Below are 15,273 nucleotides of genomic sequence, written 5' to 3'. Positions count from 1 at the left end.
CCAAAGAGTGTTGTTTTTTTATTAGGGGGGGGGGGGGGGGGGGGGCAGTAGGAGAAATTGAGGGTGAAGTTAAGCTTGGGAAGAAGTAAGGCAAGAGGCAAGAGCAAGGTGTTGGAAGGTCTTTCTTTTTTATTTCTCATTACCCTACACTGACTTTTGATTGGCAATAGAATTTATTTCCCTCAGTCTTTTGCTTGTGATGCTAATTGCTGAATGATAGCTCCATGTGCTTGTCTTGGCCCAGGAACCTTTTGCTATATTTTTTCTTTCCTGTCCAGTTAAGTAGTATTAGTGGAACTTGGTGGGCACCTGGCACCCACCTCGAAGTGTTGTTGGATTTAACATTCTGAAAAATTTTACTTAGATGTAGATAACAAAATTAAAAAGTGGTGATGTTCCAAGCTAATTTATTGTAGGATCATAGTAAAACTTAGGCTGGAAGCATAATCTTTCTGTTCTGGAGTCTAGATTTGGTGACCCCTTGCTCAAAGTAGAGCTGGCTTGGAATTTCTGTTTATTGTTCAAATTGTTGCAGTCTAAAAGGACATTGAAACACTATCTTCTATTCCAAACCTCGCTTGCCGTAAGAATAGTGTTAAAACTTGATGGGAAAGCTCCTAATTCAATATTTGCAGTTTACTTACTGATTACTGTAGGATGCAGAGCATATATCACAAACTTGAAGCAGGTTATTTTCTTTGCATATATTTGGCTCCAAATAGCAATTCTGAAAGTTGGTATACTCCCTAAAAACGAGGTGCCTGAGGGAATACTTTCCCTTAGAGAAAGTGACTTTGTTTTGGAATGAGTACAAATGCCAGGGGCTGTTTGTTACTCTTGCCAAGCTTCAGATTGAGCTGCATCTCAAGTTTTAATAATACTTGAGGGCTATTGCTTATTAATGGATCCCCTCACTTTAATTATTGTGCTGGGGTGTTGGAGTAATGTGTGCTCTCTCCTTGCTGACCCATGCCCCCTCCCCTTTTAAACTGACATTTTTTAGTTTGATGTTGTAGAGAAGACAGCTCACTGACATCCTTGGACCTGGCCAGAGAATCTGCCAGGAGATGCTGCAAGGAGATAATTTTGGTTGCATATTGTCAACTTGCTACTGGGGAACATCCAGAATGCGACTGGGAATAAAATCAAGTGCTGACAAAAGCAATAACGTACATTTACAAGTATTGAAGTAAGGAGAAACTTAGTGCTGCTACTGAAGATTTCCTCCCTTCCTCCCCTTTTGTTTCCCTTTAAAACAAATATATAGCGTCTTTCCTGTCGCTCTGCACCCCTTTCTCTAGCACTGATCAGATTTCTTTTGCCTGTCCTGTAATTGATACAATGTTAATACTTTAAAATTTTTGTTGGCTTTTTAATGTTTTATTTAAAGATCTGAGCTGTGGCCCTTTCAACTGCTATCTTGCATGGGCTCAATTTTTTTAATGTAGCAAGTCTCTGAGAAGTGTTACTTAATTCCTGAGGCTTGCTTTCTGTTTAGCAATGATCAGTGCAATCCAAATGTAATGATTCTCAGGATAATGTAATTTATAGCCTCTAGATGTAATTTCTCTGGTGTAAGGGAGTGGAATATTTTTCTTCTAATCAAAGTTGAGTATCAAATTCCAAGATCTGTAAGTGCTAGATAGAATGTTCTACTAGCACTAGCCTGGGGCTGTCTTACAGCATTTTAAAGGCAATAAAATACAATCAGGCCCTTTTTTTTTTTTTTTTTCCTGTCAGTCTGAGAAATTGCTGTTGTGATTCTCCATTCACTAGAAGGTCACCCTTTCATAGGAAGGTGCATTTTGCACAGAAGTTCCTCACTGGAAGTAGCAGGTGCTCTGAGGAGCCCTGAGCTGCTGCTGTAGCACATAAGCAGTGCTGAGGGAATGAACCTGGGAGGCTGACACTGAGGGTACTCCATATCTGCTGGAGTTCAACATGTGAGCTCCTGAACAGACATCTGAGACCTCTCACTAAATATTCAACTTTCATCAGCTTTAGGGATTTCTGAACCCATGTGGATAAAAGGGTCTCCCATCTCATCAGATCCTGATGTTCCCTTCTTCTACGAGTGCCTTTACTCACAGGGTTAGGGGAGTTGTTTGGTCTCCATTGCTTCCTTGTTTGACTAGGCCCTCTTCAGTGCCACTTACTTTTTCAGCTTTGATTACCTGAGGCTGGAGAGTAGCTCCTTGTTAGCATTGAGCACCACAGAGAAAGTGCTGCCTGTAGTGCTCTCTTTAGGTGTTAAAGTGCACACACAGATTGTGCTGCTGCCACGGGCATAAACAAATGATAAAACAGCTCAAACCAGAAGAACCTTGAAGCTATGATACTTGGTCCAAGAACTGAAGGAGAATAGAGCTGATAATCGCCTCCACCACAAATAAAAAAAATCCCCCAGACACCCACCAAGCCTAAAGTGAGTTGGGTCTTGTTCTGGCAGTTAAGAGGGTGTGGACTTCTTCAGATAACATCTCAGTGCAATATCACTCTGCACAGCCTCTCTTCTTTTTAGCATGTATATTTGCTTATTTGGTATTAATTTAGTGCTCTCAGTAGTTTCAAAATAGACCAGAATGGATTTGGATTAATTTGCAATGCTATTCAGTTTTGTCTCTCCTTTCTCCAAGGAAGAAGTGGGTTTCTGTTCTTGTGTGGTCTGCTTCATGCTCTTGACACTTGAAAGTGCGGTTGGCAGTGACAAATGTCTGACCTCTATTAACAGGGCCCTGGAATTGAATCTTCTTCTATTGCATGTTATATGGACGAGGGTGAGGAAGAGGACACTTTCCAGGGAATGTCTGTGTCTCTATTCCATTTCTTTAACTGGGAAAGGAGTAAAAACAGGGTGCCAGAATGACTGGTGCTGTGAGTGTGTAATACTTGGCTTGCAAGCATATCTGAGACTTAGAAGCCTAACTGAGCTTTTGGTCTAGGTTTGTGTTACATTTGGACATGGTTATAGAAAGTGGCAACATCTAACACCTGTCACAAGGGAAAGGTCCTAAATGACTACTAAATCTTAACCTGTAATGAGTACCATATGGCACTTCTTATTTGCAGCTGGAAAAAATCAGGAAGCCCCAAGAGGCTGGTGATTAGAGACTTGTGTGTAAAATAAAAGTAAAACAGACTTCCTGAAAAATCAAGTGGCTTACTGTATCCTGCCACTGACTGACTGCCAGGTGCTCCATGTGGGTGTCTCAGGGATGGTGTGAGTTGCAGAGATGTGTAGCTGTGCAGGCAAAGATGGAGGCATACTTAAAACTAACCATTCCTCTAATTTGCTAAGTACTTGTTTAGGGGTTCACTTATGGTCTGTATAAAAGTTAGAAGATGGCTTGCATTCAGAATTCAGCATTTAGAACTGAAATGAGCAGTAGTGAGGTTTAGACTGCCTACAGAGGTGGTATTAAATTTATGCATTCCCAAACTGCAAAGCCAACCAGAGTTACTTTGTTTAGGATGTTTCTCTAGTTATGCTGGTTATTTAGAGGTTCATGCAGCTGCAGTGCTTGCTGAAGGAAATGAATGTGGTGTTTGGCATCTGTCAGTTCATTAATGTGGAGATGGAGTGGGTTGAGAAGGCCACCTGGTAGTTTACATTCTGGTTTAGTGCTCTTAGCTCGCACTGTTTACCAGGAGGTATACTTGCCAAATCTAAACATAGATGCTTTGTAAGATGCTGCCTCTGGATGGCAGCATAAAGATAATACTTCTAAGTTGCTGTTAAAGGAAATTTTACCAATTCATACAGCCTGATGTAGAGCTGCTTGGAAATCTGTGTTCATTAGGCCAGAAGTACTTGGCTTCTCAAGTCTCTTCAACTGTAGCTTTGAAATGCTTGCAAGAAGGGCAGCGGAGCTTCATCTGGTTATTTTACTTTGTGTCTCACCCAGTAAAATACACTGCACTGAAGCACATTCTCTGTGTTCTAAGACTAATAGACTGCAGAAACCTTAGGGTTTTCAGAAGTGGTGAGAGCTGTCCGCGTCCTTTTCCTCACTTCCACTTGAGTGCAAGGCTGGCAGTGTCCCTTAAAGCAGCGGGCAAAACCATTTTTGAAGACAGAAGGCTGTGTAGAAAGTAGGAGTGAACTACTGTGAGTTGTAAGGGCTAATTGTTGTTTAAACTCTGCACTTAAAGTTTCTGCCTAATGTTCCTTCATGTCCTGAAGAGTTGTCAGCCTTAGCCCTCTTAAAACCAAGTATTGAGAAAGGGAGTAAAGTCTGGGATTTTGGGAGAGTTAGATGTCCAGCTGGGCTCTTCTATTTTGTCTTTTGTTCTGGTTCAGGAGTCAGGTACAGAGAACTTGTCAGGCTGTGATACCTCCCATTCTGAATGGGTGAATAGTTGCAGTTTGGGGATTAATCCAAGTTGTTCAGGTTTTGGGGTGTTCATTCAGTAAACAGTCCTTGACTCCAAAAGTTGCCTGTAGTTAGACTGGTCTATGGGAAGGTCTGTTGCTGCAAGTATTGCCATTATTTTAACTAGAAGCTTCTGTGAAAGATACTCTTTCTGAAAAGCTATATGTAAAAGAACCATAATTAGTTGAGTTTAAAGCAATAAATTCCATATTGTTTTAGTACAAGGTACAGGCAGAAAAGTTCAATCCTCTTTAGATAAGAGCTCCTGTCCATTTCTTGTATTTTTAACACAGACAAAAATGTTTTGATATTCTGACTGTAGTTATGCCAAGCTTTTCTTGCTGATAATTTTAGGATTTTTCTAAGTACACCTTTAATTCCAACCAATTTGTAGTAACTGTATTCTAAGAGAATTTATTAATTCTTAAACTTTCCATTTAATCAGACCATTCATTTGGGATGTGATAGCTAGGCTTAGCAGATCTCTTACAGTTGTTCCATGTTGCTATTACTAGCAGCTATTCATGTAGCTAAACAACAAGCACATAGTGCTACCCCCTCAGAGGAAACACAAGTGTTGTTTATCCATCAGATGCTTGAGAATGGTTTTTAACCTGTCTTTTGTGTCCTCATTGACTGTGGCCGGAACTGTAGCTACTACGACTAGAAGTTTCCTCTGCCAGTCTGAACAGGTCTTATATTGCACAGATTTCAAAGAAAGATAGTGCCTCAAGGTGCAACAGATGAAATTACATGCCAGAAGTTCCCTTAGTTTAACAAAAAAAAAAAAAAAAAAGGCCAAGAACTTCTGCAGACAGATTTTGACTCTTACATTTTAGACCATGACATTTATTCTTTTCATATCTTTGGGTAGATTGAGGGAAGCAATTCCTTAGAAGGGCTTCTAATTCAGATTCTGCTTTAGCAATATTACTGCTCATAAATACACCACTTTAGTGAGAAAAGGATGGCCATTTGGATTAGAGACCTGTGATGGCTTTGCTGCCATAGCTGACTTCACACAGATATGAGTAATAAATTGTTATCTGCAAATTTGTACTCTGCTTAAGCCTAAAGAACATGGATGTGAAATCATAATTAGAATTCACAATAGCTGCTGTAACTCTTCTTGTCAAATCCCCACAAAACCTTTTGTTTGTTGGTTATATTTCTGTCCAGGTAAGTGAAGGGAAAATCAACTTGCTGAAGATAAATGGTGAAATCTTTGACTTGGATGAGTAGTAAATCCTTAGCTAGGAAGCTGCACAGGTGTTTTGTTACACAGATCTTGGCAAGCTAATGAATATGAGGATGCTCTTCAGGACCACCACCAAAATAAAGCTCAATCTTTGTTTGGAACTGAAAGGCTGAATTGATTTGTGTTATAAATAAAGGTATGAATAATTTTTGGTGTGGTTACAGCAGGAAGATTACTTAAGCCATCTTCCTAGAGCAAAGACATTTGTAACTGATGCTGTGCTGTATGTTAAATTTGCTGATTTTGATCAGAGTGAATTTTTAACAACAGTCAGTCTTTATAATTGATAGAATTATTCAGTATTTATGCTCCTTTTTCTCCAGAAGCTGAATTTATGCTGACAACTGGTAAGCTGTCATATTTGAATGCAGAGGGTGATGTTAGTAGCATTAAGCATTTGTTCACTGTGTATAAGCTTTATTCTGGGAGGATCTTTCACAGATGTCTAACAGGTAATTGCAGCCCCTGCTGTGAGAATTCTCTTCTGCCACCCCTAAATCACGAAGGAGAACAGTTTGAAAATCTGCAATTTCCACAGTGAGCTTTCATGAGCTACAAAGCACTGTTAAACTGCTTCTCAGCAGTAAAGTTGTGTGTATTTGAGTTAATTTAGATGCTGTAGGAATTCCAAGATGTAAGGTTATTTTACCAAATATGTGGTCTAGAGTCAGACTTGGTGAATTGGAAAGTCCTATTTCATTGTTTTCTGGACTAGAAGACTTCAAAACTATGGATTTTAGCCTAATTAACATTTCCATTGTTTCTAACCCCTCTTGCCCTTCTCTTTGGCAGTAGAAACCTGGCAGGGCTGGTGCATGCTCTCCTAGAACTTGAAGGGTTTGATGTACCTGCAGTTCTTTTGATACTGCTTTGTGGTTTGGTGTGATTGTATCTGAATGAAAAACTCCATGTTTCATTCAGCTTTTGTTAGTACTATGGTAACTTCATTACCTGATTAACTTGCTAAGAGGAGTACCTGGTCACATGTTGCTTGTAAATACAGAAGGGAGAGACCTGAGGTGCTTGATCATCTAAAAGTAATAGGAGCAAGTGCTCTACTAGCTTTTAAAAACGCTTGGAAGGAAAGGAAGATAAAAAGTTACTGTGTGTCCATTCTCAAATTGAGACTGTACCTTTGAATCACAGCAATTCCTTGCCTGAGTGGCTGTGCAGTCAGACCTGCTGCAGGTAGTGGAAGGACTCATAACCATGTCAGCCTTGCAGAAGTGCTTCTGTTACTTTTATCTGTGAAAAACCTGAGTTACACAGCTCAGCTTCAAGAGCTGTTAGGGGACACAGACTGTGCTGTATGGAAGCCCTCAGAGATTAATTTCTTTTGAATGGGTTTTATGGATGGCTCTTCCTTTGACTATTCTAGAGAATGGAAAGCTTAATAAAACCAAACAATCATTATAGGTAGCAAATAAATCCTAAGAAAGGCATTAGGAAAAAGTATGGGAAAATACAAATACAGGACACAAACAGCAATTGCTACACAGTGTGATGTGTGTATTAACTTTTTGTCTAGCCTTTACTGCTTGCTCTCTGCTCCTCACTCACATTGTTCTACAGTTCAGTTAAGCTCATGTCATCAGTGTCTGTTGCAGTTTTCAATTTGTTTTAAAATTCTGCCCCCTTTACTTGGGCATAATTTATTTTAATGATTCCTGTGCATCTTTTTCCAACTAGAGGGAACAATCCTTACCTGGTGAGGCAGCTGACAATGTTGTGTCAAATAACTGTCTGGTTCCCTTCAGGACAACATCTGTTTATGAAGTTAGTGTGTGCAAGTTAAACCTCACTGGAGCTTCATCATTTAAGTCTCTGAGGGGGTCTTAATGCATTACAGGTGACACCAGCATTTAAAATCAGCAGCTGTCCACAATCAGGCTTTTGATTCTTTTCTGACCTCCTGCTGCTGTCAGAATGGAGCTTTCAAGAAAAGCATGCAGTCTGTTAGTACAAACTGCATGGCTGGATTCAGTAATATCACTTTGCTCCTCTAGAAAAGAGTTGTCAAACAGGAAATTCTCGATTTGTGATAAAATTATACGTAAGGAGGATGTCAGAATAAAGAAATTGTTTGAGATATTTCTCTTTTCGTTTTCTTATCCAGTTGTCTGATACCTGAATTGAGAATTTATTTGTAAACAACTTGGCTCATGTCAGAACTCTCACTGAGTCACCTTCTCTTGATTGGTAATTTGTAAGTGTCAAGGTTTGGAAATGATTGGCTTTCCTCTTTATTTTTGCTTATGGAAGGAGTATTTAATTACTCTTAAACTCCTATATGTTTTAATACTAATACATTTTTGAAGCACTCCAGTGTCGGGGCTTTTTTTAAACCCCTCCCTATGTACACACTGTTAGCTGTTCGGTTTCCCTGCAACTGTGTGCATGTAGTGGTAAATCACTTATTTTTCACTTCAGAGTTTTGCAAAGTCCCAAGTTACTGTTCTCTCCAACAGCAGCATTCGTCTTCCTGGTAGTTTTTACAAACATTTTGTCCAATACTGTTGTGAGTGGCAGCTGGGATGGGGGGTGGGAATGGAATATGCTGAAATTGTCTTGTAACCAAGGTCTTTGGGCCTGATGAGAAAGGAGTGGAATGTGCCCAATGCATAAGACAGGCTTTTAACCACAAGACATTTTGAGGATGACTTGGGCTCTTCATTTCACTGAGCTGACTGTAACAAACCAGGAGTAGGAATGTGTACTTTTTTTCCTTCAAACTAAAAAAACAACAAACAAACAAAACTGCATTCTGTTGGTGGCATAAAGCAGTTTTCCTCAGTCCATGTAAGACACAAAAGACCAAGCTTGTTCTGGAAGAATTGTCCTTTGACCAATAAACCAATACCATCCCTCCTTTTATGTACTAATGAAAAGAACTTGTTCTCTACACACAGATTCAATGGGTAGAAGCTGTCAGGAAAATCCAGTGAAAGGATTAGCTAAACTTGAATAGATTAATTAGAGCCTTTGGTTGTGTCTTGCTATGGAGAAGTCACAGCGTAGGGAATAAGCAGTAATAGTGCCTTTGTCTTTACAGGTACATGAGCAGGGAGGCAACAGGAACACAGTAAGGAGCAAATCTAAGCAGTTTGTCTTGAGTTCTTAAAAGCTGCTTTGATTCCTTATTCATCTTGGTGTAGTTGAAAACAAAAAGATTTTGATTGATATGGAGATTGTGACCAGCTCCTTATGCTCAAGATACAATGTGCTATTATATCAAACATTTTTTATCTTCTGTCACCTAAGACAATGTGTCCTACTGGCCAGAGCCAGGAACTGAACTGCTACTGAAGGCTTCTGGCTGCCAGGTAATAATACAAGGCAAGGGCCTTGCTTGGTTTTCCAACTGCATCGTGTGCCAAGTGTAACTTGGAGTTCCTCTGAGGTTTGGAGTCATTCAGTTTTCCGTATCTGCAAACCCAGAAGTTCTCATCATTTTCATAACTAGTGATGGTTAACTGGTTACTAAGGGTAAAGCACTGATGGTACCCATCTAAATCTTGCTCTTAATGTAGATTCTTCTGCATTTGGAATGTCATTGCATCCATTTTCTTTGTGTGATTGAAGTGTAGATAATTGTTCATTTGCAGGAGAAATTCCTAGTGTTCCTATGCATAGTGTGGAGGCTAGATTTCCTTGGCATTCATGTGAGATACACAACTGATTCTGTGGCATCAAAAATCTCTAGCCTGTGGCTGCTCAGTGGTTTTCAGACTTGTGCTAACTTGTTATGCAGTATGCAATCTCCTGTAGTGCAATTTTTTGTGCCTGCTTTGCCAAGTTAAAAAAAAAAAATATGGCCTTGAGATTACTGAAAAGTCTAAACAAGAAGAAGGCTTTCACTCAGAGTAGGTTGTTAAGCTTTTTTTTTTCCTTTGTGCCATCATGTTTTACCTTGGGGGTTTTTTAAATTATACAGCAATAAGACCTCTAAGTGGCATGAATTGGTCTTGAGATAATATAGATTCTCAGGGCTTTTTTTTGATTCAGACTGTTTAATTAAGAATACCTTAATTTGGTGCAGTTATAAGTAAATGCAAATGGGAATCAGTCTGCCAAACACAGCTTTTGTACAGGAAGATAAGTGACTCTGCTGGAGGAGGACTTCTTGATAAGCTTGTGGGTGAATAGATCTTCCCAGGATTTAAGCCAAAAACTTAGTACCATTTGATTACAGTGGGTATTTGAAGAGTTTTCTGATTACAGACCTTTGGTTTCCCTTCACTGCTGTCTGAGAAAAACCATATTTCCTTCCTGCAAGTAATGCATCTAAACTGGATATCCAAAACCATTTGTCAAAAAGATTCAGTGAGTACTCCTGACTCCCCAAGACAGGCTAATTATGTGGGTTAAGAAGTTACTCAAAACATGAGAAATCCAGTGTGAATATATAAATTGCTCTGGAAGGCAGTCACAGGTTTAAAAATAACCCATACATTGATTAAATCTAAAGCACTTTGGTGCAAACAAGGTAAGGGAGAGAAGGACATTTTTTAGAAACTTTATGTATGAAACTTTTAATGGACACAATGGATAAGGAAGGGGTTGTGGGATCTCCACCACTGTAGTTATTCAAGGTGCAACTGAACAAGGACCTGTGCACACTGCCTAAGCTGCCCTGCTTTGAGTGATTCCTTCCACACCAAATTATTTAATTTATTTTATTAATTGGATCTATTTTGTTTGGTCTTGGTGCTGAATCACTGTTAAAGATGTGTAAGCACTGACAAAGCAGCTTTCTGCATACAGCAGCAAAGGGCAGAGACTCCTGATCCTAATTGTCTGAAAACTCACCTTCACAACATTGTGCACCTCTGTCTTGTTTTGTGAAGGGGCCGTGGAATCTCACACCATCCTTTTCCTTCCCAACTTCCCTCTCTCCCTTTTCACCCCAACGGTTCCCTTGTACCTGAAAACTGAAAAAAATTATATTAGAAATATTTTGTGGAAGTTGTAAGGAAGACTAAATGAGTCTCTTCTGCTCCATAGGCTGAATGAATTCTTCTCTTTGTGCAGCATCTTGATCATGCTTTTTCTGTATGTGCTATTTTAACCTGTGTGTTCTACCACAGTTTTTGGTGGGTTTTGCTAAGTTTATTATTTTCCCTCACCTCTTGGAGGCAGCAGAGGTTTTCCATGTTGCTCTCACTGATCCATCCTTGTAACAAAGAATCAGTGCTGCAGCACAGTGAGCAAGGTTTGTGCTGTGAGGGAGGGGAATATTGCATGTAACTCAGGTTTAAACTTTTGTTAGAGAGATTAATCCAAAAACTGGTTCACAAGGAACTTGCTTTTTCAAAATCCATTTTTAAAAGTGAAAGAGATCAGACACCAAATTCATAGGATAACTGGAATTGAAGGGGGCATCAGAAGGACTTCCAGCCAAACACCCTGTTCCAAACAGGAGCAGCCATGAGGTCAGGCCTCATTGCTTGTCCAGCCTGATCTGTGAAAACTGGGCTAGAAAGATTAAATTTCATTCTAGGAAATGGCTCAATAATCCCTGTTAACTAAGAATTTTGAGTTTTCATATACATAACATCAAGAAACTGGTGACAAAAGCCACATGGAAGATCAGGAGAGACACCCTGGTCATGTTGTGTACCACCACTGCTGGCCTTAAATCTCAAAGCTCTGCCTTTTGCTGCAAGATGCTTTAATTGATCCTGGGATTTTGTAGCTCCAAGTGAATGAAGTTACTTCTGTATTTTCAATCTGATGCTTGGTAGTATGTTTAGGCTAAGAGCCAGGACATTCCTAATGTCAGGTAGGGGATGGGTCATGTCTCTAGATGCTTCTGTGGTAATGAAGGCCAGCATTCAAGTGTGGGTGTATTTCAGATCTGACATACTGACTGGTTTCTTGCTTGATTGAAACTTTGTACATAATGTTCTCTGTCAATTACTGAAGGGAAGGACCCCAAATGCTCAGTTTTTCAATCTTTTAAAGCATCAGCTCTGTGTTTTTAATACATTGCTGCACCTGTTCTCAGAATAAGTTGAACCCTGAAGCATTTCAGCTAGTGCATCTTCTAATATGGCTCATGGTTTTTAACTATGAAAAGGTCTGAAACAGGTATTATGTGGAAATATTCTACCAAAAAAAAAAAGGATTTATTCTAGAAATCTCACTTCTGTAAACACATTTGTTAATCTGAGATCAACACAGGGCTCTAATGAATATCCCATGCTAAAATGGGGGTGGAAGAATACAATCTAAGCAAATGTGGTATGGGAGGGTTATTTAACTGGGATCTTCTCTGTGAACCAAACTTGTATATCCCTCTTCTCTGAACTCCTTGAAATCCAGCTGTCATCAGCCACCTGACTGTCACCTTCTGCTAGAGACTGTTGTAGCTGGTTTGTCAAGCTTTGCACTGGTGTGGGAATGCAGCTCCATCAAATCTAGAGGTTTTTACATGTCTTTTCTCAGTAACTGAGCTATGGGGGGAAGACTTAATTACGTAGTAAGTATTTGTCTAACAACTGTCACAGATGTGCTCATAACCTTCAGGCTTGATTTAAACTCTTGTGCAAAACCTGACATCTACTGGTGAGAAGCATAACTGGGCTCTCCTCAGTTGGAGATGTGCTGAAGAGCCTGTTTTATAGAGTGCTGGTGCTTTTGGCTATAGGTTGCATTGTACTGCTTTAGCATAAATTTGGAAGTCCAAAATGAACTGTAAAATACTTACAAACATAGGTATCATTAAAGGTGATTGAACTTTCAGTTAACTGTGTCTGCTTTGAACACTTGTATAATGGCTGGAGCACAAACTTTGTAGGTTTACTTTTTAGACAAACTTTTTAACTTTTTGTGATAACATTAAATACTTCATCTAGTCTTATGTCAATTAAAAATAATTTTTTCCCCTTATGTTTTCAAGGCTTGCCATGGATGTACATCTTTATCCAAATGTGATTGCAGTGGAGTAAAAGGTGAAAAGGTAAATATTCTTCTTTTTATTTTTTTAACTGTCAGACCAGCACACAAACCACTGAACCATATGCCAGCTTCAGATAACTGATAGTTCTTTGCTTCTTGTTCGTATCTTTTTTTCTTTGATAAAAAGTAGTGTGAGCATGCACCAAAGAGCAAATCTGTATTAACAGTCAGATATTGAGTCAGACTGATTGGTCCATCTGACAGTGTAGGATTTTCATATCATTATTTTCTCAAGAGTGGGGAATTAGTGCACAGATTTTTCCATCTGTCTGACTATCTGGAAAAAAAAACCCAACAAAACAAAACAAAAAAAAATTAAAAAAAAAAAAAACCAGGAGAGACAAATTCTAGTTTTTCACCCCAACGGTTCCCTTGTACCTGAAAACTGAAAAAAATTATATTAGAAATATTTTGTGGAAGTTGTAAGGAAGACTAAATGAGTCTCTTCTGCTCCATAGGCTGAATGAATTCTTCTCTTTGTGCAGCATCTTGATCATGCTTTTTCTGTATGTGCTATTTTAACCTGTGTGTTCTACCACAGTTTTTGGTGGGTTTTGCTAAGTTTATTATTTTCCCTCACCTCTTGGAGGCAGCAGAGGTTTTCCATGTTGCTCTCACTGATCCATCCTTGTAACAAAGAATCAGTGCTGCAGCACAGTGAGCAAGGTTTGTGCTGTGAGGGAGGGGAATATTGCATGTAACTCAGGTTTAAACTTTTGTTAGAGAGATTAATCCAAAAACTGGTTCACAAGGAACTTGCTTTTTCAAAATCCATTTTTAAAAGTGAAAGAGATCAGACACCAAATTCATAGGATAACTGGAATTGAAGGGGGCATCAGAAGGACTTCCAGCCAAACACCCTGTTCCAAACAGGAGCAGCCATGAGGTCAGGCCTCATTGCTTGTCCAGCCTGATCTGTGAAAACTGGGCTAGAAAGATTAAATTTCATTCTAGGAAATGGCTCAATAATCCCTGTTAACTAAGAATTTTGAGTTTTCATATACATAACATCAAGAAACTGGTGACAAAAGCCACATGGAAGATCAGGAGAGACACCCTGGTCATGTTGTGTACCACCACTGCTGGCCTTAAATCTCAAAGCTCTGCCTTTTGCTGCAAGATGCTTTAATTGATCCTGGGATTTTGTAGCTCCAAGTGAATGAAGTTACTTCTGTATTTTCAATCTGATGCTTGGTAGTATGTTTAGGCTAAGAGCCAGGACATTCCTAATGCCAGGTAGGGGGTGGGTCATGTCTCTAGATGCTTCTGTGGTAATGAAGGCCAGCATTCAAGTGTGGGTGTATTTCAGATCTGACATACTGACTGGTTTCTTGCTTGATTGAAACTTTGTACATAATGTTCTCTGTCAATTACTGAAGGGAAGGACCCCAAATGCTCAGTTTTTCAATCTTTTAAAGCATCAGCTCTGTGTTTTTAATACATTGCTGCACCTGTTCTCAGAATAAGTTGAACCCTGAAGCATTTCAGCTAGTGCATCTTCTAATATGGCTCATGGTTTTTAACTATGAAAAGGTCTGAAACAGGTATTATGTGGAAATATTCTACCAAAAAAAAGATTTATTCTAGAAATCTCACTTCTGTAAACACATTTGTTAATCTGAGATCAACACAGGGCTCTAATGAATATCCCATGCTAAAATGGGGGTGGAAGAATACAATCTAAGCAAATGTGGTATGGGAGGGTTATTTAACTGGGATCTTCTCTGTGAACCAAACTTGTATATCCCTCTTCTCTGAACTCCTTGAAATCCAGCTGTCATCAGCCACCTGACTGTCACCTTCTGCTAGAGACTGTTGTAGCTGGTTTGTCAAGCTTTGCACTGGTGTGGGAATGCAGCTCCATCAAATCTAGAGGTTTTTACATGTCTTTTCTCAGTAACTGAGCTATGGGGGGAAGACTTAATTACGTAGTAAGTATTTGTCTAACAACTGTCACAGATGTGCTCATAACCTTCAGGCTTGATTTAAACTCTTGTGCAAAACCTGACATCTACTGGTGAGAGGCATAACTGGGCTCTCCTCAGTTGGAGATGTGCTGATTGAACTTTCAGTTAACTGTGTCTGCTTTGAACACTTGTATAATGGCTGGAGCACAAACTTTGTAGGTTTACTTTTTAGACAAACTTTTTAACTTTTTGTGATAACATTAAATACTTCATCTAGTCTTATGCCAATTAAAAAGAATTTTTTCCCCTTATGTTTTCAAGGCTTGCCATGGATGTACATCTTTATCCAAATGTGATTGCAGTGGAGTAAAAGGTGAAAAGGTAAATATTCTTCTTTTTATTTTTTTAACTGTCAGACCAGCACACAAACCACTGAACCATATGCCAGCCTCAGATAACTGAAGCTTATGGACTTTAGTTCTTTGCTTCTTGTTCGTATCTTTTTTTCTTTGATAAAAAGTAGTGTGAGCATGCACCAAAGAGCAAATCTGTATTAATAGTCAGATATTGAATCAGACTGATTGGTCCATCTGACAGTGTAGGATTTTCATATCATTATTTTCTCAAGAGTGGGGAATTAGTGCACAGATTTTTCCATCTGTCTGAATTGGTCCATCTGACAGTGTAGGATTTTCATATCATTATTTTCTCAAGAATGGGGAATTAGTGCACAGATTTTTTTCCATCTGTCTGACTATTTGGAAAAAAAACAAAC

General features: G+C 39.2%; 1 protein-coding gene across 1 annotated transcript in view; it reads left to right on the top strand.

The window, feature by feature from the left end:
• Positions 1-15,273, top strand: part of COL4A5 (collagen type IV alpha 5 chain) — an 81,230-nt gene that overhangs the window by 11,885 nt on the left and 54,072 nt on the right. The window contains exon 2 of the mRNA XM_041396615.1: positions 14,820-14,879. Coding sequence (XP_041252549.1) covers positions 14,820-14,879 — 60 coding nt within the window. The remainder of the gene's footprint in view (positions 1-14,819; positions 14,880-15,273) is intronic.

Source organism: Onychostruthus taczanowskii, unplaced genomic scaffold, assembly GCF_017590055.1.
Source record: "Onychostruthus taczanowskii isolate IOZ18803 unplaced genomic scaffold, ASM1759005v1 scaffold13, whole genome shotgun sequence".
In the NCBI taxonomy this organism is placed as follows: Eukaryota; Metazoa; Chordata; class Aves; order Passeriformes; family Passeridae; genus Onychostruthus; species Onychostruthus taczanowskii.
Note: the sequence above shows the minus strand (reverse complement) of the source record. Positions and strands in the feature narration are given on the sequence as shown.